This window comes from Aaosphaeria arxii (assembly GCF_010015735.1).
Source record: "Aaosphaeria arxii CBS 175.79 unplaced genomic scaffold BU24scaffold_13, whole genome shotgun sequence".
NCBI lineage: Eukaryota > Fungi > Ascomycota > Dothideomycetes > Pleosporales > Aaosphaeria > Aaosphaeria arxii.
In genome coordinates this window covers 1,047,306-1,073,633 of record NW_022983486.1, presented here as the reverse complement: position 1 = coordinate 1,073,633, position 26,328 = coordinate 1,047,306, and the positions used below count along the sequence as shown (strand labels likewise).

General features: G+C 48.7%; 10 protein-coding genes across 10 annotated transcripts; 4 read left to right on the top strand and 6 right to left on the bottom strand.

The window, feature by feature from the left end:
- Positions 1-1,267: 1,267 nt before the first annotated feature.
- Positions 1,268-2,335, bottom strand: BU24DRAFT_468089 (uncharacterized protein; the record flags this gene model as incomplete). Its single annotated transcript, XM_033532493.1, has 1 exon — positions 1,268-2,335. The coding sequence occupies one exon, from the start codon at positions 2,333-2,335 to the stop codon at positions 1,268-1,270; it is 1,068 nt and encodes a 355-aa protein (XP_033378078.1).
- A 734-nt stretch (positions 2,336-3,069) lies between these two features.
- On the top strand, positions 3,070-3,786 carry BU24DRAFT_415038 (uncharacterized protein; the record flags this gene model as incomplete). The annotated part of the gene is made up of 1 exon (XM_033526263.1): positions 3,070-3,786. One exon carries the CDS (start codon positions 3,070-3,072, stop codon positions 3,784-3,786), a length of 717 nt encoding a protein of 238 aa, XP_033378077.1.
- A 212-nt stretch (positions 3,787-3,998) lies between these two features.
- On the bottom strand, positions 3,999-5,883 carry BU24DRAFT_473929 (aspartate kinase; the record flags this gene model as incomplete). The annotated part of the gene is made up of 4 exons (XM_033532820.1): positions 3,999-4,147; positions 4,212-5,488; positions 5,556-5,639; positions 5,726-5,883. 4 exons carry the CDS (start codon positions 5,881-5,883, stop codon positions 3,999-4,001), a joined length of 1,668 nt encoding a protein of 555 aa, XP_033378076.1.
- Positions 5,884-6,517: 634 nt separating this feature from the next.
- On the bottom strand, positions 6,518-8,966 carry BU24DRAFT_380376 (PTR2-domain-containing protein). Its single transcript, XM_033524720.1, has 5 exons — positions 8,336-8,966; positions 7,986-8,243; positions 7,793-7,932; positions 7,546-7,732; positions 6,518-7,489 (listed from the first exon to the last, which is right to left on the bottom strand). The coding sequence occupies exons 1-5, from the start codon at positions 8,767-8,769 to the stop codon at positions 6,775-6,777; spliced, it is 1,734 nt and encodes a 577-aa protein (XP_033378075.1). The 5' UTR covers positions 8,770-8,966; the 3' UTR covers positions 6,518-6,774.
- A 1,247-nt stretch (positions 8,967-10,213) lies between these two features.
- On the bottom strand, positions 10,214-11,938 carry BU24DRAFT_445040 (uncharacterized protein; the record flags this gene model as incomplete). The annotated part of the gene is made up of 6 exons (XM_033530676.1): positions 11,840-11,938; positions 11,737-11,791; positions 11,600-11,683; positions 11,187-11,549; positions 10,567-11,135; positions 10,214-10,502 (listed from the first exon to the last, which is right to left on the bottom strand). The coding sequence occupies exons 1-6, from the start codon at positions 11,887-11,889 to the stop codon at positions 10,214-10,216; spliced, it is 1,410 nt and encodes a 469-aa protein (XP_033378074.1). The 5' UTR covers positions 11,890-11,938.
- Positions 11,939-13,331: 1,393 nt separating this feature from the next.
- Positions 13,332-14,638, top strand: BU24DRAFT_358557 (uncharacterized protein; the record flags this gene model as incomplete). The annotated part of the gene is made up of 4 exons (XM_033524001.1): positions 13,332-13,592; positions 13,650-13,984; positions 14,032-14,380; positions 14,438-14,638. The coding sequence occupies 4 exons, from the start codon at positions 13,332-13,334 to the stop codon at positions 14,636-14,638; spliced, it is 1,146 nt and encodes a 381-aa protein (XP_033378073.1).
- Positions 14,639-15,079: 441 nt separating this feature from the next.
- BU24DRAFT_473915 (uncharacterized protein) lies at positions 15,080-16,183 on the bottom strand (the record flags this gene model as incomplete). The annotated part of the gene is made up of 3 exons (XM_033532819.1): positions 15,080-15,887; positions 15,940-16,049; positions 16,102-16,183. The coding sequence occupies 3 exons, from the start codon at positions 16,181-16,183 to the stop codon at positions 15,168-15,170; spliced, it is 912 nt and encodes a 303-aa protein (XP_033378072.1). The 3' UTR covers positions 15,080-15,167.
- Positions 16,184-17,585: 1,402 nt separating this feature from the next.
- BU24DRAFT_445039 (class I glutamine amidotransferase-like protein) lies at positions 17,586-18,564 on the top strand. Its single transcript, XM_033530675.1, has one exon. It carries the CDS (start codon positions 17,785-17,787, stop codon positions 18,493-18,495), a length of 711 nt encoding a protein of 236 aa, XP_033378071.1. The 5' UTR covers positions 17,586-17,784; the 3' UTR covers positions 18,496-18,564.
- A 264-nt stretch (positions 18,565-18,828) lies between these two features.
- Positions 18,829-20,730, bottom strand: BU24DRAFT_401699 (cytochrome c oxidase assembly protein-like protein cox15). Its single transcript, XM_033525503.1, has 2 exons — positions 20,235-20,730; positions 18,829-20,180 (listed from the first exon to the last, which is right to left on the bottom strand). The coding sequence occupies exons 1-2, from the start codon at positions 20,603-20,605 to the stop codon at positions 19,049-19,051; spliced, it is 1,503 nt and encodes a 500-aa protein (XP_033378070.1). The 5' UTR covers positions 20,606-20,730; the 3' UTR covers positions 18,829-19,048.
- A 1,694-nt stretch (positions 20,731-22,424) lies between these two features.
- On the top strand, positions 22,425-25,705 carry BU24DRAFT_81386 (uncharacterized protein). Its single transcript, XM_033534669.1, has 2 exons — positions 22,425-23,216; positions 23,272-25,705. Exons 1-2 carry the CDS (start codon positions 22,601-22,603, stop codon positions 25,620-25,622), a joined length of 2,967 nt encoding a protein of 988 aa, XP_033378069.1. The 5' UTR covers positions 22,425-22,600; the 3' UTR covers positions 25,623-25,705.
- Positions 25,706-26,328: the final 623 nt, after the last annotated feature.

The window sequence follows — 26,328 nt, the reverse complement described above, 5'->3', positions numbered from 1 at the left end:
CTTCTTTTTCCGCGTATCCATCACGATTAAGTAACTGTACTATTCTCCAGTTACTGATAAATAAGCCATGCTCAGGTCCGTATTCCAAAACGGAGCATCGATCGTTTCCGAGATACGCATATCTATTCCACAGTGTCAGTGCAGCGATCCACAACGATTTTGTGATGGCCAAGTACCTAGCCTAGAGATGAACAAAGACATCAATCATGTCAAAGGCGAACTGAATCCAAAGATTCCTTTGGAGCTATATTTGGTTCAGCCCGATTTTTGAGATGATTCTATCTCAGGCATCTCTTCGGCTTCTTACACATCACATTGTCCCAGATGAAGCAAGGAAACGACTGTAGGGCAGGTACTCCGGTACTTACCTATCTATCCTATGTACCAAGGTGGTTAGGCATTCATACTCTTATATTAAATGCATTGGTAGAAACGCAGCTGCTACATTATTGATACCGAGTCACGATACTTACTTCGCCAGGAGAGTTGAGTTTTAAAGTTGATTTATTAATGATTAGCGCTTCATGATCTTCAAAGACAGCCAACAGTGTACCCGTTTACTCCTGCCGTTTCCCCGTATAACATTACGTACGGCGTATTCGTATGCGCGAACCGGCGTTAAGTGAGCCAGCCCATTTCCTTTGATGGGAGATCAGTCTGAGGCCGAATTAATTCAACTTTGTCTTAGATGCACAAGCTCGGACCGCCTGACGAAAGAAATTATCATCTACCGTAGTGTAGCTCGCGTGTAATGAAGCCTCCGGTGTCGCTCTCTGAGTTTCTCGGCATTGAAACAAAGATCTACAATGCAAGATACAGAGTCAAACACACTTTTATTGAGCGCCAAATGGCCGAAACTACAAGTCCAGAATGCCAAGTTCCTAATCTGGTGAGGACCCTGGAAAACAATGATGGGAAAGAATAGGGTTATCACATATTAGCTTTGTGCGGATATAATTAGGAAAACATCAGAAACTTGCTAATGTATATTACAATTCTCTTCTTTTTGCAGTGGACCTGACAACCGCGTCCCCAAAATTGCCCTTCCCAACTATTCCCAGCCATTAAAATGCTTTAACAAAAACTCGACATTTGTCGGCCCCTCATATACAATAGATAAACCGTGTTGTTCATATATATGTACAATTATTCGTCCTGCGATTACTCGTAATGCCCCCCAATCGTAGCTGCGCACCTAGTACCCAGACCTTGTACCACCTAGTTAACCATTGCACCTCGAAATTCTATCGGTCCGTACCCCAAAAGCTCACTGAATACATGAATCCTCTACTTCCCTGATCAATGACCACAATCGGGTCAATGATTCGGATGTAATGTGGCCAGCGATCATGATCTGATTGCTGATGGATATCTTCTCTGTGACCAGATGAACGGAGGTTAGACTGCCGAAGGGGTGGCAGATTGATTCAATCTCCAATGGTTGGTGCACCAGAGACTGTGAATTGTCATAACAGTCCTTCTCGACAAGTCCAACGTATTCGTGGAAAACTGCCCGTGACTTGGCCTTCTCAATGCCCCTATGGCCAAAAGTTGTTGCGTCCGCAACTTTGATATGCTCAGAAAACTTTGAGACCACAATGCCAAACCGACCCTTCATCTGCATAAGTGCAGTGGAGCCAGAGCGCGACCTGACAGTGCTATTACTGACTCTATCGTGATGAACTGTGAATGGTCTTAGATAGTAGATGATGTCTCCAGGTTCTAGCATACCCATGCAGTATACAGTAATCGTATGGAATGAATCCCACATGTGGTTGAGGATGCTCCGTACATATGGAATCTCGCCATCGAACTGAAGCTCTGAGGACGGTCCGCAGTGCGAGTATCTTTTAGAAATTTGGGACTGTACTTCAGGTTTGATCAACCGGATTGATCGCTTTGATTCGGTTGATTCTGTTGATCTTTTGGAATCAGTATCCGACACACTGTCTGTCACCCCACCACTTCCTCGGCTTATACACGCCAACCTCTTTTCAACATTCAGCGGGCTTTGCTTATTTTCCTGGCCTTCTTTTGTCCATGGTAGAGACTTGGATGGCCGTTTACTGGGCGAGGAGCTACTTCCCGTCGTGTCAACAGAACTATCCGGATATAGATCACCATAAGTCACGAGCGACCTTCCAATAACTTGCGGCGCCTCAAACTTTGGACCCTTCGGGAGGCCACTGTACTGTCGAAAACGCCTTCGGTCGTCCCAACCCCCTCTCCTTTCTGCAGGGGTGGCAAATCGTTGAGGGTAACCATCTGTGCGCGATGGATACGGTCGATACTCTGTAGGTTGGGGCCTATGGCTGTAGTGTCTGTTAGCGGGCATTTTGTATTTTCATATGAATTCTTAACGATTTCTTGACTTATTTTGCTGTCTGGAGTCTACCTGAGATTCCGAGATGATTCTTGATCTACAAAGTCAACGAAGTCGTAAAGTGATTGAAATTAGTGATTATGGGAAATGCTCAGGAACACCTACGAGGCATGTATATATAATTCTTGAGCATTGTGGCATAACATGAACAATTTGCGTTGTGTGATAGCCACGATGTCGCTATACTATTGGCCTCCACAAACAAATCTTCGTGTCTCTGGAACTCGTTTCTAAACAATTCTCATGCACATGATTACATTGTACAATTCTTCTTGTTAAGATAAACATAGGATTTTGGCAACGAGCTATCATGTCTTATAGTATATAGATCTGACTCTCAAACAAATTAGAAACTTCTGTTCATAGTAGTCACTCCATAACATTATGTGCTTCAAGACAAAGAAAAGTACGCATGTTTGTCAAACAGCAGAGACAAAGCAAGCGAAACCAAAAGGAGGCGGGATTATTGCTCTTTGTTTCTGCCCGATGTCTTGAATCTGTAGCTTAGTCTTTGTTGTCCAGGATCTCATAGGTGCCGGTGACCACCCTGAATGACTGGTGTTAAACAACATTGATATCCCAGGATTCTTCCTTACTCTTCTACTACTCTTACCCTGGCATATTGCAAATATCTCTACGTACATTTTGGGCATACATCAAACTCTTCTCGAAGATATCGCTTGAACATGACTCCATCGACCTCACAAAAGGAGGATTCGCCTCCCAAACATCCGCATCAATCCAATCCTACCCGTCAACCTCTTCCTTTCGCCCAAAAATCACGTCTCGTCGTAACCAATCACAAGGTCCATCCTACCCAACCTTCAACACCACAGACCTCCCTTCTCCTCTCACTTTCACTGGCCCAGAAGATACATAACCTAATCCTGGCATCACGCCAGATCGAGCAATTTGCCCATGGCACATTCAATAGCTCCGAAGGTGAGAAGAATGTGGAGAAGCGCATTGACAATGTCATCTCTCTGTATAATTCGCTACGGGAAGAAGTGGAGTGCGAATTGGAGTGCGTATGGGTGAATGCAGGGTTGATTCCAGCACAACTACCAACATTTCCCGTCGCCAACAACGGAGTCATCAATACTCACAGGAATAAGGGGATGAAGAGGAAGAGATCAATGGAAGAAGAAATTCATCAAGAGAATAGAAACAAAAAGCAGAAGACGGAAGGAATTACGTACGACAAAGCGATCGAGGGCGAACGTGAGGGCGATTGGTCAGCACCCACTCTCTTGCAGCCGATCGGCGAATCCAATACTTCGATTCCATTGACCAAATATGAGAAGTACAAAATGAACGCTTGGGGTTTCGAGAGTGCGTGGGGTTGTGGCGAGCCGGTCATGGATTTGCAGATGAGCCCGCGTGCGTACCCGGTACAAGCATGATTTCATACAACAAGTGGAGCACATTAGACTTGAAGCAGAAAACGTTATATCAGTATGTCGAAGATTGTTTCAAAGAATATCACCGCAGATTTAACCAGGTCATAGATACAGTTAGGTATGATTGGGAGACGTATAATAATTCCTACACCGATGAGCGCTCACTAGTGACGCTACAAAGACTGGAATATGTGAAAATCCATCGTCAAGCCTTTTTACGCACCTAGATACCATCCCTTACCCCCGGCAATACGCGGGTAGGTAGTTTCAGGCACTATGCTAAATAAACTACGGTGTATCGCAATCAATGCCTTATCCGTCTTTTGGCCTTCAATAACAGCCGATATGTTAGTCTCGCTTGCACCTGCCAATACATTAAGCATACTTTACTTTCTTACAGTATTTAATGATGTGTGAATTGTACGTACCTTGTGAGATCATCTCAATGTTTATATCATTATCTGCGAGAACGTTGAAAAACTTCGCACTTGTTCCTGTCATCTGCTTCAGGCCATCGCCAATCAGGCTGATGATAGCCATATTGGCAAGAATATCGACGGTGCCGAATCGGTCAAAGGCTTGAAGAGCAGAAGCAAGGTCAAGGTCCGTGATTGAGACTGTCTCATATTCGTTCAAGCTGTCTCTACGAACTGGTGCCACAGTTTGTCCTTCGGAGGAGCGAACAGCTAGTGACACGTTCATCTCGCTCGAGGAGATGAGATCGATCTTCAGGTTATGCTGTTCCACAACTGCGAAGATCTTTGCAAGATAGCTAGCGGCGCTACAGGAGCGGTCGCGTGTTTGGATGTTCAGTACGACCATGTCCTGCTTAACACTAACCGCGACTGGTTTGATTGGAAGATCCTTGGAACCGCCGGTGTTGCGGTTCACGGGTTTGACGGAGAAATTCTGAACAGGATCCGCCTTGACGGGTTCAATCTTTGTTCCTGGAGATCCAGGGTTCATGACGTTTTTGATCCGAATGGGGATGTTTGCCTGCATGACATGCTCCATAGTGGAGGGGTGTATGACCTCTGCTCCATAGAAAGCAAGTTCCGCAGCCTCGGATGGAGAGATGGATTTCAGCAAGGAGGCTGTAGGAACCTTACGTGGATCTGCATTGAAGACACCATCAACCTCCTTCCAGATCTGCAGTTCTTGGGCTCCCAGCGAAACGGCGACCAATGCTGCGCAGAGGTCAGAATATCCCCTGCCGACACTTTTTAGCAAGCCTCCCGGCATGCCCCCAAAGAACCCAGTGATGATCGGTATGCCATGCTTGCAATCTCGATCAATGCGACTCGAGATTTCCTGCGTTATCGCTTCGAAAAGCGATTTGTCTACTTGCTGCGAGGGTGACACATCTTTAGAATAAGATGCAAGAAGGTCGTATAAATCAATGCAGACAGCGGTGACATTCAAAGAACGGAAAAGAGCCGTTAAGAACAAGCAGCTCAGCTTCTCTCCCCTACTTATTATGAAATCTCTGTCATGCTCGCTCAAGCATTGAGTTTGCTGAACACAGCGTAAGACCATCGAAACCTTCGCAAGCTCCGCTTCGATCGCTTGAAAGAGCTGGCTAACGATTTCGACAACGCCTATGACTCTCTCTGCGGCCATGAAATGCTCATCTTTGATTGTCGCAATGATGGCCTCGAAATCTCTTGAGCCCGGTAGCTGTGCCTCATGAATTGCCCGGAAAAGCCTTGCCAGCCCACGTCAGTTGGACGTCCATATTTCCAATATATGGCTGCTGGGGGTTTGATCCATACCTACTCGTGGTTCCAGTGTCTTTACTTGCATCACTACGAGCGGAACAAACAACTGCTACACGGGCTTCACCTAGCCGCTGAGATCTACAAGAATATTAAAACCCCACTTCGTCTTTAACTTTGCAATTCAAGGGATTTTATTTAATTGGGAAGGAATTATAATCACTTACCCGATGATAGCGGCTTTCACCTTCGTTGGAAACTTTCCTATGCTCGTTCCACCGAATTTCTGGACCACCCATTGCGGTTGTGAAGAGAGGGAAGACTGCGCGTTGTCGGCACATTCCTTGGAAGCAATTCCATTAAGAGTTTCGATTTGTATGGGCATGATGAATTGGAAGTGTAGAATTTTATTGACACGAATATTATCCTAGATCCTTAAAAATCTACGTATTTGAAGACCTGGGGGTTCAGGTGGGCATTCCCAAAACACCCAACCCTGAAATTGGCCTGACGAAACAGGAATAAAACAGTGTACGCAGACCTGTCCGATTGCTCAAAAGCTTACGAAATGGCGTTCGGTCATTTTCTTGCAAAAGATTATTGATCGCCCGCATGTTCACTGAATGTACAAGTGACCACATCTTTTTTTTACCTCAGCGCTAAGCCCATTCACCGGCCCACACTCTCGATCCGCCCCGGCGCGCCCCCTCACACCCGCATGCTGCATGTCTGCGGGGGTGGGATGCAGCTAATCGACGGAAAGTGGATGCAACGTGCGATCTTCGATCCAAACCATAAACCCTGTTATAGAAACATGCGGCTTACCGGACTGGGAACTGCATGCGTACAGAGTGTCATGACATGTCACAACGTAGGTTGGGCTCGTGGGTGTTTTGGACCTGGGTAGACGAAGTAGATGAAATGACACTTGCTGGATACTCATATTCAAATCGTCGATCGGAAAAATCAGGATAATTTGGTATGCATTGTACGGAGTATGCATTGCTATTATTGCTTTCATTGAGATCAATTATTTCTTGTCTAACTGCAGGAGTTATTCAGATGCAGGTAATGAATTTCGCAGCTGAAGCTCTTGATAGTATCCGTAGTTCATAATGCTTTACGCATTGCTTTTGAATATGAGATGCAGGAAAGGTGGATAGTCCTGCTTGGGCATCTAGATACGGCAGTTGCAACGGAAGTCAATCACTCATTCACTGAAATCGACAGGTATCCAGTCGACCCTCAACCCCGGCGCCCCTTGTTCTCTTGACCCTTACGCTCTCGTCTTCTCATCCTCCCTATCATCCTGCAATGCACTCTTGTCCCCCTCCAAAACTGCATCATTCAAATCCTCATCAATAGCATCTAGCTTTCTAAACGCGCCCCAAAATACACCTGCATTGAGCGCCATGACGCCCGTCAAACTGCCATAGACGACCACCATATTCGGGTCTTCTGCAACGGGGCTAATCGCCATGCCGAGCGCACTTCCGACGCCCGCCATGAATACACTGATAGCCTGCACGCAGCTCTTCATCCTGGCGGGCGCTTTGCTGTACGCATACTCGTAGCTTGTTGTCAGGGCGAGCAACTCAGAGAACGCCATGGCAACGTAAATGGGTGTTTGTAGGAAAACATTGACATGGTTTGGGATCGTGCCACCATTTGATGCTGGACAGTTTAGTGGGGATGTGTGGCATGGAGGGGTGTCGTAAACGAGTTGCTGAATTCCCGTCGCGAGGGCGAGGGAAAGCGCCATGAAGAGAAACCCGACTGTTAGACGAGATATTGGGCGGAAGGGAATGCGATGGCGTTGCAGGAACGGATATAGCCAATTCTGGAAGATGGGACCGAAGATTATGCAGGCTACTGGGTTGAGTGTTTTGAAAAGGTCGTTTGGGATGCCGTAGGTTTGCATGGCCGCGGCTTGAGAGATTAAGTTGTTGAAGGCTTGGCCCCAGCAAAGCCAGAAGATTGGGAGGCCGAGGCTAGAATTGAAAATTTAGTCAAAGGTTTGCGAAAGTCAGGGGGAAAGGGTCCTTACGAGACTCGACATGCTAAAAGGGCGCGTTTGATGTCGTCTATGAACTTGTCGTCCCAGGTGACGGTTCGGCCATAATTTTCAAGCTGTGGCCCGGGCTTCGTGTTGTCCATGTTGAATCCGCTTCGGCACGCATAGATGCAGGCCTTGAAGGCTTGGGGCATGATGTTTCCACGAGCCGGTTCATGAACTGTGTCGGACCGTTAGTCAAAGAAACATTGTATGTGTCAATAAATCAGGTGGCACTCACCAAATTTGGTTCTCCAAATCACTAGGATGAGAACCGATATCCACAATGAGATGAATGACAGCAAGTAAGCAGCCCAGAAGCCTACATACTGCTCTAGCAACGTCGTTGCTAGCCCACCTAGAGATCCGATATTGATCATCCTAAGATTCCATTAGCCGATTGCTAGAATCATTATGAGATCAGGCGTGCATACCAATACCACATATTGTAGATATACTGGACTGTCAGGGTACGATCCACAATAACTCGCTCGCCGGACTTCAAAGTTTCTACCCTCAGTTCAGTCTCAGTGTACTGATCCGCTACAAATGGCGAGACGGTAGTTTTGACGCCACCAGCACCGATGCCAATTAGCACCATGGCAACGGCGAGTCCACCGCCACCGGCACTGGCCTTCAGAGCAGGTGGTAGTGCCGTTAGGAAGAGAACCAGCAAGCCTAACAGCTCAAGCCTGTTGAGACATCAGTTTCTTTGAACATGACTGACGCCTTCAAAAAAGGCCTGAAAACAACACTGGATATTTGACAAGAGGGATTGACGTACGCAAAGCTTCCTAGGATAGCCCGATATCTCCCGGTCCACTTGTCGGCCACTACAGCCATAGGTACTGGGGTGATGAATCCAAACGTGATAAACGCGTAGTTTACTATGGTTGCCTTTGCCTGGCCCATACCTAATGCGCCCGGACGGAAGGGGTCATCGATGCTGTTTTGCATGTAATTCTGGAAGGGAGCGCTGGCACCGTAGAAGGCAAAGCGCTCGAACATCCCCATGAAAGCCGCGGCCCAGACTGTCCATGGTATACTATCACGAGTGCGACGAAGAGCTATGAGGTCTGATGTTGAAATGGAAGGGGATGAGGCTGGGGCAGAGGTTGATTGGGATGGGGATTGAGGTCTGTATTGATGTGAGACGGTTTCGGACGAAAAGGCGTCAGAGCCATGTTGGGGTGTTGCGTTCACTGGTTTCTCCGCCATGGTGGTGGTGTTCAAGGTGAGTCTGTCGTGCTGAGGATTCTAATGCTTGTGGTTATGAGGGTACCATGGTAAAGCGAGTAGATATTGTTGGTTCTCTCTGTAACAGATTGACCTTGTGCGGGCGCAGTGTTGAGGTGTTTGGGGAGTGTACCCCGTAAAGGTAAGTTCAAATGTCGTGCGATGTATGAAGTCATAACCTTGCATGGGGTAACAAAGACGGTGAGTCGGGCGTTTGTTCGATTCCGTGCGTGGGTGGGCATGTGGCACAGCGGTTGATCACAAACAAACAAGCAATCAGGCTGCAGCAGTGCAGATGTAACAACATGCCATAATTCGATCCTATTACGCCGTCGTCCATGTCGAGTTGGACACCACTCCGTCGATCTCATGTACGACCTGCTGACCTTTGGGGTTGACTGAGGTCCAACGACTCCTGGACTCCATGCAATGCGGAAATAAGCTCAAATCTCTCGGCGTCGCCGCATGGGATTCTTCTCGCCGACGTAAGAATGCCATCCTAATGGCATTCTTGTTTCAATCTGTTGTTGGTCCGAATGCGCATACTTGCCCTCCCCCCGCGGAGTCCACCTTTACCCGCCGCCATCCTCCTGTTCGTGCATACGGAGTACACTACCCGTATATTACAATAAGCAGGCCATAATGGAACGCAGGCGAAAGGGGATTGGCCCGTTCGGGTAGAGCCCATACAAGACACGCACATCTTCCTTCTTCAAACGGTTAAAACGTCCTCGGACCAACAATCTCACATACATGAAAGCTGCCAAGGGTAAGCGGCAGAGCGAAGCAACGGGAGCGGATGCGGGAGAGTCCCTAAAGGATTAGCTCTTACAATTAGTCCATACTTCCTGTCCATACATACGTATATTTGTCTATGTGTAGTGTACGTATGCACAGTGACAACACACTACACAGTATATGTGTGGATGTGGGTGTGTTGTGTTCATGTAGAAGAGTTGAAGCTGAGCTTGACGTGCTACCCCTTGCTAGTGGCGTGCGAACTTAATTTCGACTACGGCCAAGCCACAATAACGCATCTCCTCTCCAACACAGTGTACGATCGTCACTCCTCCTCAACACCATTTCTCCTCGTCATCCATCTCCATCTCCAATACCTTTTCTCTATTCACCATTCCCTTAACCTCGGGCCGTTGATTGCTCTACGTTCCCCGCGAGGACCTGCGTCAACTAACATGGTGTTGCATTGCCACATATGCTCGGGATAAGGCAATAGCACTCGGAACATTCGATCGAATAGGTTGACACGCGATTGTTAAATCCTTTCTCACTCATGCAAGATGTATCTCAACAAAATTTGCAACTGCAATATTGGGACAATACTAAGAACGTGGAATGAATCTCCAATCAAAAGTCACTGAGCTGGGATTTGAGACTTCCACCTATGGGTAACTATCCGAAAAAAGGATCACTCGTATGGAGCAGCTACGCCATTCACACCATTCACACCGTTCGTACCATTCATTCCGTTCAAACCATTCACGCCGTTCACGCCATTTGTCGAAGACTTCTGTATTGGCTTATCCAGAGCATCAAGGGACTGCTCCAGATCGTCAATGATATCCAGAAAGTTTTCAGTGCCTGCTGACAGGCGAATCAAATCCTCTGTTACCCCACCCGCAATTCTGTCTTCGGGTTCGAGCTGGCGATGAGTTGTGGACCAAGGATGCCCGATAATTGATTTCGAGTCACCAATACTGATAATCGTCAGTTCACTGATACGATGTGTAATCCATCAAGATTCTAAAGGCCATAACATACTTTGCCGCGTTGATAATGAGCCTAAGACCGTCAATTAGTCTTAGCGCAGCAGGAGCGCCGCCCCTGATACCGAACGTAAAAACGCTCGAGAGTCCATTCTTGTTGTATCTCTTTGCAATTTCATGCGATGGATGTGATTTGAACCCCAGATGCGACACCCATGCGATTTTTGGGTGCCGGCGGAGCCATATTGCAACTTCCATGGCGTTGAAAGCTTGTCGCTCGCACCGCAGTGAAAGTGTCTCCATCCCGATGAGCAGTTGCTGTGCCGCTTGCGCACTGAGCGTACTTCCATAATCACGAAGCTGGTTGAACCTGAGATACAGCGCAAATGCTTCAGATCCGAATCGGCTCCAAAGACTGGTCCCTGGCTTACCATCTTCTGTGGCGTGGAGCTGAGGGAACCGTGAAGCGTTTTGTTCCCAGTCGAATTTGCCGCTATCGATTACGACTCCGCCTAGAGTTGTCCCATGGCCGCCGATCCATTTTGTTGCCGAATGGACTATGATATCGACACCATGGTCGAACGGGCGGCAGAAGAATCCACCCGCAGTGAACGTAGCATCGATCTAAACCATCGTTAGTAAGTCGTCGTACATTTTCAGGGATCCCGAGCGTACCGCAACTGGAATTCCTGCGCTATGCGCTTCTCCAACGAGAAGTTCGTAGTCCGGCAGTGTCAGTCGAGGGTTTCCGATACTTTCACTGAACACCAGCTTTGTGTTACTATCAACTAAGGCGCGGAAGTCTTTGGCGGTATAATCATCAGGGAGAAACCTCGTTTGGATCCCGAGATTTGGTAGAAGAACCTCAAATTGATGAAAAGTCCCACAATAAAGGCTGCGTGTTGAGATGATGTTGTCGCCGGCTTTTGCAAGAGCTAAAACCGTCATCAATACCGCTGCGGCGCCAGTGGCCACCGCGACAGCGTGCTCACCGCCTTCGAGAGCTAGGATGCGCTTTTCAAATGCTTCAACTGTGGGCTTCACCGCTATAAGCTCACACGATCAACATATATGCACTGGGAGCTTACATTTCCAAATCGACTGTAACTGAATCCCCTCTTGCTGAGATCGAATACCTGAACTGCGTCTGCGGATTTATGAAAGCGAAAGGACTGATTTCATCAACCTGGCGAAATATACAGACAAAATAGCAAGGTTCACATACCACAGAGGTATCAATTGGGATAGTGCAGGAGCGGTTGTCTTCGCTGCTGTACTCACTATGTTTACAATTAGCATCTACACCAGAATCGGGATAGAAAACGTACTCTCCATGAATCTGGATGGTCTCAAAGCGACGATTTGCTTTTTCGGTCATCTTGACGGGGTTGAATCTGGGGACTGTTTTTTTGGAATTTTATGTGGACAATAACGTTTCTCTTGATCCTTTCAAAAAGAAATGTTGTGTGTAAGAATTGCTGTAATAGTCCCTAATAGATTCGAGAAGAAAAGAGTTGCCCGCGACCTCGATCTTAGAACCCGTACATGTTGCAGCACCACCTGTCGTATCACAAATCAATCTCGAAATTGAGATCGAGATCTCTCTGATGCGAAGCAGATCCTACCCCTCTTCGAAATCTCCCCATCAGTAAATTTGATCCAGTCCGACCGGCCGGACTATCACAAAACTGCCCTAGAATAGCCTACCCTTACCTCGCTTCATGATGCATGGGGTTGTAACTCGTACTCGCACGAAATCTGCACGTTGGCGGGGATTCCCGTTCCTGTGGCTGACCCGCATGATGCAAGTTTATTAAAACGGGCAATGGTTGGATGCAAATCCTAGTGCAGGTTACTATGTTCTGCCCAGTTCCCTTTCTTGATGTGCATCACATATCGCATTTGTATGAAGCAGGAAAATGGAATTGAAGAATGATGATCAAATATGCCGCACAAAAGACCAGCGTACAAGCTGACTTGAGGTTTTATGACTGATTTTAGACTAGCTAAACGTTTGGTCGTGCAATTTACCTGTCGGATTACCAAAGCTGGACCTCCGTCAATGTCGCAATGACAGGTCCATACATCTTCCTTGATATGCATACGCGTCGTCAACGTTGGTCTTTCTACTTTCAATTGTTCCCCAATGACCAATAAGCTTACCCTCGACGAGCACGACATTAGATGATGCAATGAAGATGCATGAAAATCGACATCTGAGGTAACATCCGTATCCAATCTCGCATCTCATGTCGCAACAATTATCCAGATACAGAAAATCTACAGAAGACACACATAGATCAACAAAGGTCACCAGATACTTTGAACTTCTAACAGGTATCTTTGCTAGTGCAACAGGAGATGTGACAAAACAACCCTGGAGATGCAGAGCATAGGACTTGCATCAAACGGAGAAGGGGTAGACGAACCGGTGAATGTGAGTTCCGGGCCGTTGACAACATCATCGGTCGATCTTGTGGGATATGGCGACATTTGTGTGCGTTTAGCATGTGTTGAAGCTGTTTGACGCCTGATGGGTTTACTGCTACTGTGTTGACTGAAGATCTGCAGTGATTTGAGTGATGGGAGTTGAGTTTATGAAGTTCACCTTAATGTACTATCTTGCAAACGTATAAGAATCACTACATTTCTCCCATAAAGAAGACTTCAGTATCACAATCAGGCTTTCTGGAAATCATTGAACTGTTAAGTTCCCTTGTGATAATTTGTTTACAACATCATCTTTATCAAACCTCTCTTCACTTCCGTCTTCATAATACACTTCCACGCACTCTTCTTCCCGAAAACAATTGGTTAAGAATGGCTCCTATCCGTCTACCCTCCCCAATTGAAGAGTCTCTTCCCACCATCAACCCCAAAAAGCTTTACGGAAACAACAACAATGGTGTTGATAAAGTCCGCGATGCTGTACACAAGGATACATTCGAAGTCAAAGAGAATGAGCTTCACGCTACAAAGAAGTCCAGGAACGTGACTTTCGAGAACTTCTATGGCCACAAGCCAACTCGCGTCGATAGACGATTTGATGTCACTCTGTCTGATCACAGCTATCTACCAAAGGTGATATTGAGCTCCACTATACAGTTCCATCACTCTTGTCCTGACCTAGAGGCATAGATCGAAAATCCGCGTGCCGACTGGGTCGTAACAGCTGCAACAAATGCCTTCAGGGCATATCAGCACGGCGACTTAGGCCAGGTGAAACGTTTTGCAACAATCGGCACGGGCTCTGGAACCGATGTCATTGCCGCACTCGACATCTTCCCCCAAATTGAAGCTGTAGCCCTGACGGATCTACACGAAGATGTTGTCGCAGCTGCCAAGTCGAACGTTCTCGCTTCTACAGAGAAGTCTGACGACGCAATTCGCGCCGTTGCATCAACTGCAGTGGCTCGCGCAGGCGACGTTCTCGTCCCCTTGAAGGGAGAGAAGCCTTTTGATCTGATTTATGAGTACGTCTGAATTGAAGAGCACATTGCAGACACTGACTCGTAGCCAGAAACCTGCCCAACATTCCACTCCCCAACGCAGGAGATCTAGACAACGGCCAAGCATCTTCAACATATGTTGGCGACCGCACTCTGGATAGGATTCCACCTTTCGCCAGCACAGCACTTTTGGACTTGCACTACGTCGCTCTCTGGCAAGCTAAGAACTTCAACCTTCTCAGTCAGACCGGCGCCGTGCTATCCAGCATGGGTGGCAGGGTTGACATAGAGACTATGCTGAAGCTTGCTGATGCAGCGGGCTTCGTTGGCAGAGTCGTCAGTCTTGCGTGGAAAGAACAGAGTGAGCCTGAGAATGTGATTGGCGGCTATGCAGAGTTTGAGAACAATGGGCTGGGACCGGTATGTTTAAAGCTCTTCAATTCATGACTTCTAGGTTACTGATGCATGAATCACTAGTTCTACTTCTACCCTACAGCTGCGCTTGAGAAGGTGTTCGCCAACTATAAGCCGGCGTCTGCGGCATTGTGCAGACAGCAAATTGAAATCAAGCTGGCTCCTCACCGTTTGGATGCTACGACTGCGTTGCAGAGGTACCGTGAGGGTGAGAGGATTGGCCATACAGTGGTTGTATTGGCTAGCGTTCTCAAGGCTACATAGAGACATTGACTGGGACTACATGGTATACTAGGCGTATAGCTTGCGGCCATTTGAATTTCTCTGGAAGCCAGAACTTCTCATTAGTTGGAAATCAAATAAGCATACTACAATAAGCCTCTGACTCTCTCGCTACTCTTTGCGTGCACTTTACCGTACGAACTGAATGGCACAGTAGTGGCCTCATGTAGTACAAGACCATGGTCGCAGTTGATAACGACAGAATTATACCTTGCATCACAACTCAAGGATTTGTCTACTTATGACACCAGCTGAGTTCAGGGAATATTAGTTTGGTATTGTTTCCATTGCCTATCCAAATTGCTCCATAGAAATAATCCCTCGAGAAAACCTTATCATGCTACCACTTCGTCTTTATCCAAGTGACGGATCCCTTCTTAGTCTTCCTTAAGGTTTTCAGGTTGGATCCAAGAGTATTATGACCGAGCAAAGATTCATCCGTAGAGATTGCTTGGACCTGATTCCTGGAAATATATCGCATGCGTATATCCGGTATCGTGATTTGAGCTGCTCATCCAAGTGAGACTGTGGCGTTGATGATCTCGGATTGCTCATAGTCCGTGGATGTGTACACAATGGGTCTGTTGGAATTGACATCGATCAGAGAAGCTGCTGTCTCGTCATGAGCGGAGTCAGTGGGCGGTCCTGTACAAACCGTGTTCGACGCCACAGGCCAGCCATAATATCTGCCGAGACTTAGGAGTCGGTCGGGATCGCCTGCAACTTGTGCGACCTTGGGCATCACCAAAGGACAAACAAACCAGCCGAAAGTAGGCTTGTTTGCTTCGAAGCGGATTGCTAAGGAGGCGAACCCATCGTTGATGTTGATTTCAATGAAGTTGCCCATGTTACAGAAGCGAGCAGGTAAATACGGGGGGGCAAAGAAAAGCATGTAGCAATTCAAGTCGACCCCGACAGCTGTGGAACCGTATGTCGCTGCGATCTCAATCATGGGATTAAGTTCGCGTTCGCTGCTGTAGCGGCTCCGCTCCAACCAGATATCAAGATAACCTAGCTCGATGATGTTCTTTGAATTCATCCATGGAACATTGACCCTGTACCGCTCATTGTTACGGCAAGGCTTCTTAACGCAGAGATACTTCAACGCAGTGGTGATGGCATCGCCTACTTGTTTGGGGGAAAGATTGCCAACGTTGGAGCGTTGTTGGCCTAGGGTGACATTCATTTGAATAGCTTCTGGTGGGGGATCGTTGCCACGCTTGGGGGTATACTAGAAAATTATCAGAAGCTCATTCCTAGATTGAAAGAATTCGAATACTTACGCTGTGTGCAGCTGTGAAGCTATGGAGCTCATGGACAAGATCGACGACCGCCTCTCCAGCTGAATCCAAAACATCGGACACCTTCACATCACTACCAATGGTAGTGAGACCTGCTATCTATTAGACTGTTTCTAGGACCTTCCGGCTTTTTTGAGTACGTACCAAGCGAGTCACCTGAAGTACCTGCAGGTGCAGCCGCAATCAACGTCAAGATTGCCGCAGCAACAGGTAAGAGCAACCTCATTTTGGCTGTCTGCTAAGGTTATCCTGAAACTAGAAATGTGTATGAATAAAGCTTTGTCGACAGGTATCCAAGATCTGGGAAGCTAATGAGAAAGCTATTGAGAAGTTGGGGAAAGGCTGTCCTGAGGTTTTGATCCAGCTTATGGAGGTTCAAGTAATTTATACTAGCACAGAGTAAGTGTGACACCGACTTAACATTGAATTTTGCACTTAATGTCGGTGTGAGATTGGCCAATCTAGAAGTACGTTCACTCACACTAATCCAACCTATGACTGAGATACACCGCCGATATCGAAGTTCCTTTGCGGCTATGATAGGGCTGAATGGCTCGTGTTCGCAACGTGGAGTCATTGCATCATTCCCGCATGGCCGGTGATTCATCGTGAAACGGATCATGAGTTGATCAGAGCCCAATCAAGTTGCTTCACAAGGCGGTAACCGTAAACATCGGTGAGCAATAAACTATCCACGTGCGGATATTCAAACCTCCATCTGGATGTCGAACTTGGATATTCCAGTGCTCTTAGCTTCTCGCACCTACATGGATGATTGATACCATGATTTAATCAGGCTTTTCTACGAAACCTAATGGCCCAAATGCTACTATATCATATGCGAAAAGAATCACTGAGTGGACAGTAGTGATGCTAGGCCACTCACGAACTCAATGTCCGGATTCTTTTCTGCCCCATAGAAAGCATAAAAAACGGCTGTTACTTTTCCTGGAATCAATGGTGAGCATTAAGAAAATTCGATTGCAACCTCTATCACCAGATACAGATCTTTTAGTCATGGAAAGGGCGGTGGGCATGCTCAATCGGACTCTTCCAACCAATGGAGCGTGGAGACTTGGGATCAAGATCGAATCAAAAATTATTTTTGAAGACCGGGAAGTTGTGATATAATAATCAAACACGGTAATAGTCTGTAGACTTTTAGATCTTGTACTGCGATCAAAACTCTTACAGGACATTACTTCACTTTTAGCACACTCTCCTGGCTCACCTTCCTTCCACTTTCTCTGTGCTTCAGAACAGCCCTTTGAGCATACTGATATCGTAAATTAATGAAGACGTTGCTCACCACCTCCTCTATACTCTGTCTGTGACCAAATTAATCCACGGCTGGGACATGCCGATCTGCAGTGCATCGTTTCGTTCCTGCAACCCTAACTCTACGCAATCGTTCCCAAATCCATGACACCAACTAACCAAACAATTCCCCGAAAATCAACCTCTTCCATATCAGGAAACATGAAGTCGAAGAAACAAGCATTCGCGGATACCGCCCCAGCGCGCGCATGCACCTTGGCGCGCGGACCGGAGCAATTCATGCTCTCCGCCCCGGTTTTTTGTGGAACGAAGTGTATGACTGCATGACCGATTGCATCTAGACAAGACTTCCCGTCTTACATTTAATGAAGATTCTCCCCCATACCGACGGATCCTTCTTCTTCTCTGACTCATCTTGTACGAGTAGGCATAGCTAAAAAGAATTACCCCCTCAAAATTGACTCATCCGCACATCAAAACCTCACTCATCTCCTCCAACTTCCTTCCTTCTTTCCAACAAAAAAAAGAAACAAAACAAGAGCAATAACAATGGCCTCCTCCCCCAAATTCAACGTCGCGGTCCTCCTCTACCCAGGCGCCGACATCCTCGACTACTCGGGCCCGCTGGAAATCCTCACCACGACCCCACCCCCAGGCCACCCGCGCTCCTTCACCACCACTACCTTCGCGCCCGAGTCCCCCGTGCGCGTCGCCGAGAAAGCCCTCACCATCATCCCGGACCTCCTCCTCGACGACCTCGCCGCACACCTGGACAACTACGACATCCTGATCGTGCCGGGGGCGTCCGGCGAGACGCTCGAGACGTTCCTGGGGAGTGAGCAGGGGCGGAAGGCGGTGGAGGTCGTGCGGAGGTTTAGTCGGCTTGCGCCGAGGGGGGAGACGGGGAAGAGGGTGTTGGAGTCGGTGTGTTCGGGGGCGTTGATCCTTGCTGCGGGTGGGGTGTTGGCTGGGAGGCGGGCGACGACGCATCATGCGTTTTTCGAGGAGCTGGAGAAGGTGGCGGATGGGGCGGAGGGGCAAGGCGGGAAGAGTGGGATTGAGGTGTTGAGGGGGAGGAGGTGGGTTGATGCTGGGGTTACGGAGGAGGGGGTTAGGATCGTGACGGCGGGGGGTGTGAGTAGTGGGATTGATGCTACGCTTTGGGTTGTTGAGGAGTTGGTTGGGAAGGAGGCTGCGGAGTGGACGGCGGAGATTGTGGAGTTTGAGAGGAGGGGGGAGGGAGAAGGCTGGGGAGCTTAGAGGGGACGATGGTTTTGTCACTGGGTTGGTGTCGTGAGGTGATGTTCAATTGAGTACAGTATGGATCATATGTAGCGGGAAGGATAGACTTCCTCATGAATCAATCGACGATACTGAAAGTGCGAGTGTCAACCTATCCCTTACTAATCCCCATGTTTTGAATAGACATCTGACCCATCGTCCCATAGAATAAGATAATACAGTCCAAGGGCCATTGGAATAGTGTGGAATCGACAGTATCAAAGGTACAAGACTGAAATAACTCACTGTCGTTCAGAACGGTGCGTAGGTCTAATCGGTTTGCGTGTTAAGGTGGTTGATGCATCGAAATTAAGCAAGTCTGAGGTATTGAAAATAAGCAAATGTTTGGCTTTTGAATATTTGAGACTCTAGTGGAGAAGTGACTCTACATGCGATTGGCGATGAGAAGTCTTCTGAAAAAGGCTTCTGATGATGGCCTATGTACATAATATACAGCTTCGTCTGTTTAACGAAGTTCTCTACGATAATTTTACATGAAATATCTTTAAACGCACTCGACCAATTCGAGTACTTATTGAGAGGCCTTGTCGGCCGCTACAATGCGAGAGCGTAGTGGTGTCGTTGCGACATGGCTCTGTGTAGGACCAGTCTTGAAGATCTGGCGCATGATTGCCCGCCTGGGCATGGATATCCGACTATAGAGAACGACAGCACCGGTGAGCAAGGCCAGAGCACCAGCTTGGTGAGCAGACGCGAGCCAGGTGGGGACCATGTAAATAAGCGTCGTGATACCGAGGGTCGCCTGCATGAAGACTAGATGTGTGAGGCCCATGACTCCCTTCTTCGCATCACGTGGAATCCTAGAACGAACGCCTTTAGCAAACCGGGTGTAGGCGAAAAGGGCCAAAACAGCAGTGAAGGTGGTAGTGGCAAGGATTCGGTGGTCCAACTGTACGAGCGAGGGATTCTCGAGCGCATTGCGCCAGACCAAGTCGGACTGGTCCGGTACATGGCTGTAGAAAGGATCAAACAGCTCCTTCTTCGGAGGGGTAAGACCGAGACCCATATATGGGAATTCGTTGTAAATGAGACCGGCATCAAGACCTGCGACCAATGCACCAGACATTGCGGTGGTGAAAATGAGCAGGGAAAGGGCAACAACGGAGCCGCGGAAGATGCGCAGAGCTGGGTTCTGCAAGTTTTGGAGGGCGGCAGCGGCGGCAGCAGGATCCTTGAGCAACCTGTGTTCCTTAAGAATGGACAATCCGGAATGGAGCATGGAGACGTAGACGAGGAAGGCAGCGCCCAAGTGGGCGGTCAAACGGTACTGGCTAACACGGGGATGGCTTCCAGGAGCAAAAAGATCGTCCTTCAGACCACTCTTCACCATCCACCATCCCAGAAAGCCTTGGAAGCCAATCATTCCGCAGATTCCAGCGAGTTTCCAGGCCATTGAGGGGGAGACCTTGCGACGAGCGACGAAGTAGATGGTGGGAAGGAGGAAAGTCATACCGATGACTCGTCCCCAGAGCCGGTGAATCCATTCCATCCAGTAGATTTGTTTGAATTCCTCGAGGGTCATGTTGGCATTGAGAAGGGCAAATTCGGGAGACGACTTGTATTTAGTAAACTCGGATTCCCAGTCGGCCTGGTTCATAGGCGGGCGGGAGCCGGTGACAGGACGCCATTCAGTGATGCTCAGGCTGAGTACGATTAGCAATTGGGATTTTTACGAAGGGTTGATTGTAAGACCATACCCAGATTCGGTCAGACGGGTCAGACCTCCAAATATGACGATACCAAAAACGCTCACAGCACTTCCGATCAACCAATATGCGACACCCTTCTCACTTGTATTGGGGAAGCTCTTGGAGGAGCTGCGCGCAGCATTGGCTATGGTACTTGTCTCAGCATGGGCGGCGGCAGGAGTAGCGACGCTATTGCGTAAAGGCTGCGTGGATTGCCATCGTACGGCTTGTAGGACGGAGGGTCTGCTGGTGGAGGAGCGTAGTGGTGGGAGAGCGGCGCGGAGGGTGGAGTTGAGACACGGGCGGGAGACGAAGAGGCGACGGGTCAGGCGAGGTGCGGCGATCCTCAATTGAGGAAACACCTGGAAGATTGAGGCCATAGGAATGGCGGGGAGGGGAGGAGGTGAAGGCAATGCCTTGATGGTAGGGAGGTAGGTACCAGGTAGTGTGGTGATGTCGAAGATGTAGTCGTAGTAGAATAATTAATAACTGAAGACTGGACTTAGTGGTACGATGGAAATGGTACGACCGAGTACGATGGCGAGGATAATGAATAATCAGATCAATTCATAGCTTCTGATTGGCTGTTCTAGTGAACCAATCAACGTTAGAGATTCTCTCACTCGCAGATCTACCTTCGGTACGTTTCACCAAGTACCTGTGTGTCTAAGGCAGCATGTAATGGGTACTTGGTGAAAATGTACCTACTCAATGCTTCCTCCTTTCAAGTACTACGAATACCCTGCATGGATAAAGGATAAAAAGTGTATCAGTGATAAGTACCTACCTAATCTACCTTAGATACTTCATACTTGATTCAAAGTACATGGCGATTCCTCGATAAGGAAAAAAATATGAATGCCTAGCTATCTATCTTTTGTACGAGGTAATTGCGCTGCCTACACTCCACTTGCGACCGTTGTGCCATGTATGCCGTTCTCTGCCGCTTTTGCGTCCGTTGTCGGCTGCCGCAAATGGACCGAAAATGGAAGCATGATCCCCGTTCCATGGATGGGAACAACGGCCAAAACCTGATATCAAAATCCACTATCAACTACCTAAGTATACTTACTACGCTGCGAGGTACCTAGGTAGATAGATATCGTACCATACTGTACAAATGTTTTGTTTTTCACAAGGTCCAGGAAACGTCTGTCAATATGCTGGAGCTCATAACCTTCCAGCTAGTCGATCAGGCAAGCAGCTGTTCTATATATGCCTAGCTAGGTAGACGCAGATGTCCACGAGGTATGAGATGCAAAGAGTACAGAGTATTTTTAGATGGTGCAAAGTTTCCTGTGCTTCTTGATCATGAAAACTCTCTGCATAGGATAGGTAACTAGTAAATATAAACCATGTGGTCGCGTGTGAGGTTACAGGACGGCGGAACAGGTCATGCGATTGGGAATGGTGACAAGTGACTGGCGGGGTCCCACTCCGACTGCCACCCACTACGTATACCTACGTACTACGTACCTAGATAACTAGCGCTACGTGAGAAACGTGGTAAATAAGAGAAAACTAGAAGTTGAAGTGGATTTAAAGTCCGCTAGAATAGTTCACGGTTCATAGTCCATAGTCTTATAGTCTTCTAGACAGGAAAGGACCGAAAGGTAGGGGGATTTGACTTGACCCATGCAGTTTGAGGTTCTCTCTGCCGCGTACTATACGGGACTAGACCGTGAAGGGACTGGCCTGGGCGGGACTTGTATGGGACTTTGTCTCCCAAACCACCGAGACCATCGTCATAATCGTCCCCATCGTCTCCATCGTCTCCATCGTCTCACTCTTACACAATTCACGACTCACGACAGTCTCTCATCCCCTCAACTTCAAGAGTTCAAGAGAATCAACCCTCATATTGTCGCCCTGCTCCCAAAAGATCTACCTGCGCTAGGAGATGGGTTCCGTCCAATGCTCATATGCCTATCCTATGCCCGCCCCATTCACGTTGATGCCCGCGCTGACCTTGGCTCTTCCTATTTCCTCTGCCCTTTGCTCATCTTTTCCCTCTATTGCTAGATAACCACTTCCTTCCCGTCCTCACTCGCTCTACTTCCTGCTCTGCTCTCTTCTCGAATCTGATCGTCTGACCTGCTACTTCTCTTCATTCTCTTCTTCCCTCATCCTGCCTCGGCGACTCAGGTCACCTTCTCACGATATTTGTTTGTTGCTGTTGCTGCTCATGCTCGCCGCTTTGTGATACCCCACACCGCACCACCTACCCTACATCATACCCGTACATACACCTCAAGTACTGTCTTGTCTCAAAACATCTGCTCTCCCCGCCCGACAACTTCAGCCTACTCTGTCTCCTCCTACTCTTCCGTCATTCTTCCGATCTCCATGCCCGAACATATCCGTTTTCGACAGCTATGAGCGGCATGCATCACGCTCCCATCCCCGACGACCTAGAGTCCGGAGATGATCTCGAACGTGTGCCTGTCTTGCACCACAACGACTCCAATCACTCTATCGACTCGAACGGCAGTCGTGCCTGGAGCTTCAACGACGTAACGAGTGACGCTGCTGGCATCGCTGTCGTCAGTCCTGAACCTAACAACACCACCACTGCCACCACGACTCCCCACGCCAGTCTGTTCTCCACCGGCACACCTCCTACCTCATCCTCGCCCGTTACCGACACCACGCGCACCCATGTCAATGCCTCGTCCTCCTCCAACTCCTCACGATCACTTTCTGTTCTAGCCAGCGCTGCCAACATGACGAGGCGCACGGCCCGGTTGACCGTCCCGGATGAGCGCCCTCAACCTCCCATTGTTCAGCTCAGCGCTCAGATTCCGAGTGCTCAAAAGGACATTGACGACCCTACTACTCCTATAGAGAACCGCAGGTCCCAGGATGGTGGAATCTCTCGCGAATACGCTACCCTCACTACGCTCAGTCGTCTTTTCGCCGGCGATACAACTACTATGCCCAACTCCCGTACTCCCTCGTACAACCATGCTGCAGGTCCGTTATACTTGCGAGGCAGGTTGTCGCTGCTCCTTCGTCATTGCTCGTTATGCTGACACGATATCAATAGCTTCCTCCGAATCCATCTCTCTCCCCGACCATCTCTACACCCGTGGCCTGCTCGAAGGTCGCCATTCGGATATAACGGTCGTTGCATTCGGCAAAGAATATCACCTACATCGCCTGATCCTCGATCGAGCACCCTTCTTCACAACCGCCCTGTCTGAACCCTGGCTGGAGAGCCAGTCGAAGGAGGTCAAGCTATATCCCGAAGAGATCGATGTGAGCATTACACAGGCGGCATTCGACTTAGCTATCAAGAAACTGTATGGTGTGGATATATCTAAAGAATGCGATGCTGAAGCTATTGGGCTATTCGCCACAGGCTGCTGGCTGGAAATGCAGGACCTCATCGATGGTTCTATTGAGTCCATCCTTAGACAAATGAATCCGGAAAACCTGGCACCGCTCATCCGGTTGGTCACGATGAACTATTATGGCAGATCTGGCGAGCGAATCTTGGAATCCGCAAAGGCCATGCTCAGCAGGAACGGCTGGGAAATGCCGCTCAAGTATTGGGATGGCATGCCCGGAGATATTATCCGAGAAATGGTCGCTTCGGACGGGTTCTTCGTTGACAGCGAATGGGATAGGTGGGTGCTTTGCAAACGTCTCCTAGACCGACGTCTACGACAAGCAGCCTTGGACGCTGGTCTGATCGAACGCGGCCAGAAACCTATTCCTAAGGCACCAGACTCACTTCGTCTCATGGCAATTCGCTTCGATGCAGTGTACCGCCAAAACTCATTGACAGTTGGCCAACCCGTGTCCGACAAGAACGCCGAATGGACAGCCCTGTACACAAACCCAGACATCGAGCGTGTCCTTGTTCTGCTAGACGAGGGCATTCATTATATCCACATGGACTACGAACAGCTACAATTCATTAGGACGGCACGTGACATCTTTGGACTACCGGTCATGCCCGATAAGGTAATATCGGATGCTTTGTGGCAACAGCTTGCCTTGAGGCAGAAGGTTCTTAGTGCCGATGAGTCGGCTCAAGAACTTGGGCTCTGTAAGACTGCGCCCGACCCAGTCACGACAGCCGTAAGGGAGCGAGGATCGTCATCCAGAGGAAAGAATAAGACCCCGGTCACGTCCTCGACACAAGAGGACGAAGATGTTGAGTCCGGGAGCTGGGACGGGAATGGCAAGCCACGGAAATTTTGGATCCCTAGTTCTGATTGCAACATTGTACTAGGAAATGGGGCTGATCCCGTTGTGACCACCAGTAGCTCATTCCAACGACATGCGACACGCCTCTCTGCGACGTTACAGCCCGAAGACGCACAATGGGCGACGGATTTTGCATCCTCGCCTTCAACTATGGCCAACCCGAATACACGAGCTGACCACCCGGCAAGGCCGATATCAGCGGGAGGAAGTAATGCTGGCCAGCCGAACCCCATCGCCTACACCGAATTTCCTCCCTTCCGATTCTCGGCCGAGTTCCCCAATCCGCGCTTCCTGAAGGAAAAGAAACGAGTCTATTCACGTACCGTCTCTTACGCAGGCTCCCTCTGGAACATATACATACAAAAGGTTCGCTCGGCCAAGAACGTCCAACTTGGGGTCTATTTGCATCGTGCCAAGGAGCGAGAGGGTGAGGAACACTCTTCTGGTTTGAGCCAGCAGAACGCAGCTTCCGTAGACGAGCGAATTGGTCAACTGGAACGCGAATTGCTTGTCCGCAGCGAACGCCGCGACCGACGACGGGATACTCGGGCGCTGCCTCCTCCCGATCCTAACGCGGACGATGATACAAGCGGTAGCGGTGGTGACCCCGATAACCTGACATCAACTGGTTCTCGAAACCCGTTGTTCGCATCTAGCACGACCATGGGACGCCGACGAGGGCTCCTTCCGCTGGCACATGTGTCAAGATCATTATCATCACCGTTCCAGCCCGGCGAGGACGCTGTTTCGGCTGCAGCCGATGGGGAGATGTATCCATCGACCCTTGATACTCCATCAGACGATGATGCCTATAGCCTTTCCTCAGATGACGAGGAAATGTCCGCTTATCCAAACCCTACTTTCCTTCACATGCCCAGGAAGTCTCGCAACCTTTCTTCTACTCTTCCCAGTTACGTCGATGCACGTCCTACCATCAAGACATATTTCAAGATCTACAGTCCCAGCAAAGGGGGACGCATGTTGAGCATCTACGAGAGCGCGCCCGACCGATTCAATTTCAGCCAGAGCTGGGGCTGGAAGAGCAGCACTCTGATGCTGGATGAGGTTGCACTCCATGCTAATGGGAAAGATGAGGACCCCCTGAGTAGCGAAGTTCTTGCCGAGAGAAGGAGGAGCGGAGGCGGAAAATTGAGGTTCATGGTAGTTATAGGAAATTTGTAATCCAACGGTGCCTGGTTTGGGCCGTTGCAGTGGTACAAGAATGCGCTGGATCGGTAGGAAGTTGTGGAGTATGTTCTAAAATGGTGCATCTTTTTATTGTTACCACTCCTGATTTCATTTCTCATATTTCAGACTCCAACGAGGTGTACCGGCGTTTCTTCCTGCATGTTGATATGTCTTCATGATCCTTTCTTGTCTTCTGTTGCAAGGATGCATATGGGCGGCGTCAACCACAGCGAGGCGCCCACTCTTACCTTTCGATCGTTCACAGAACCGGAGATCAATCTGGTTCAGCGATTATTCTTCATGTTTTCCCTTCTCCAGGTACATGGCTCACTTTGCACATTACCATTCACAATGATATCCACGGCTTTACCTTCTCTTCATCTAGTGCCTCATATGCCAGTGATCGTTCTGTAAACAGGTACATCTTTTCGCCTGTGCCATCAGGGATATGCCTCACTCCCTATCACAGCCCCAACTCCCTCATCCTAATCCCGATCACAACCCAGAAAAGTCATCACTACAGCTTTAAATTGCAGCGAACCACTTTTACGTTAACAATGATCATGCTGTTCCAGTCCTCTCGTCCGACCTGCATATCTCTTGATGACCTCGTACCACAGGCGCCTACTATATTAGGAAAATCGGGAAAGTCTCCCTGGGTTGTGAAATTTTACTGGTTTGGTGAGCTAACCGCTGGAAT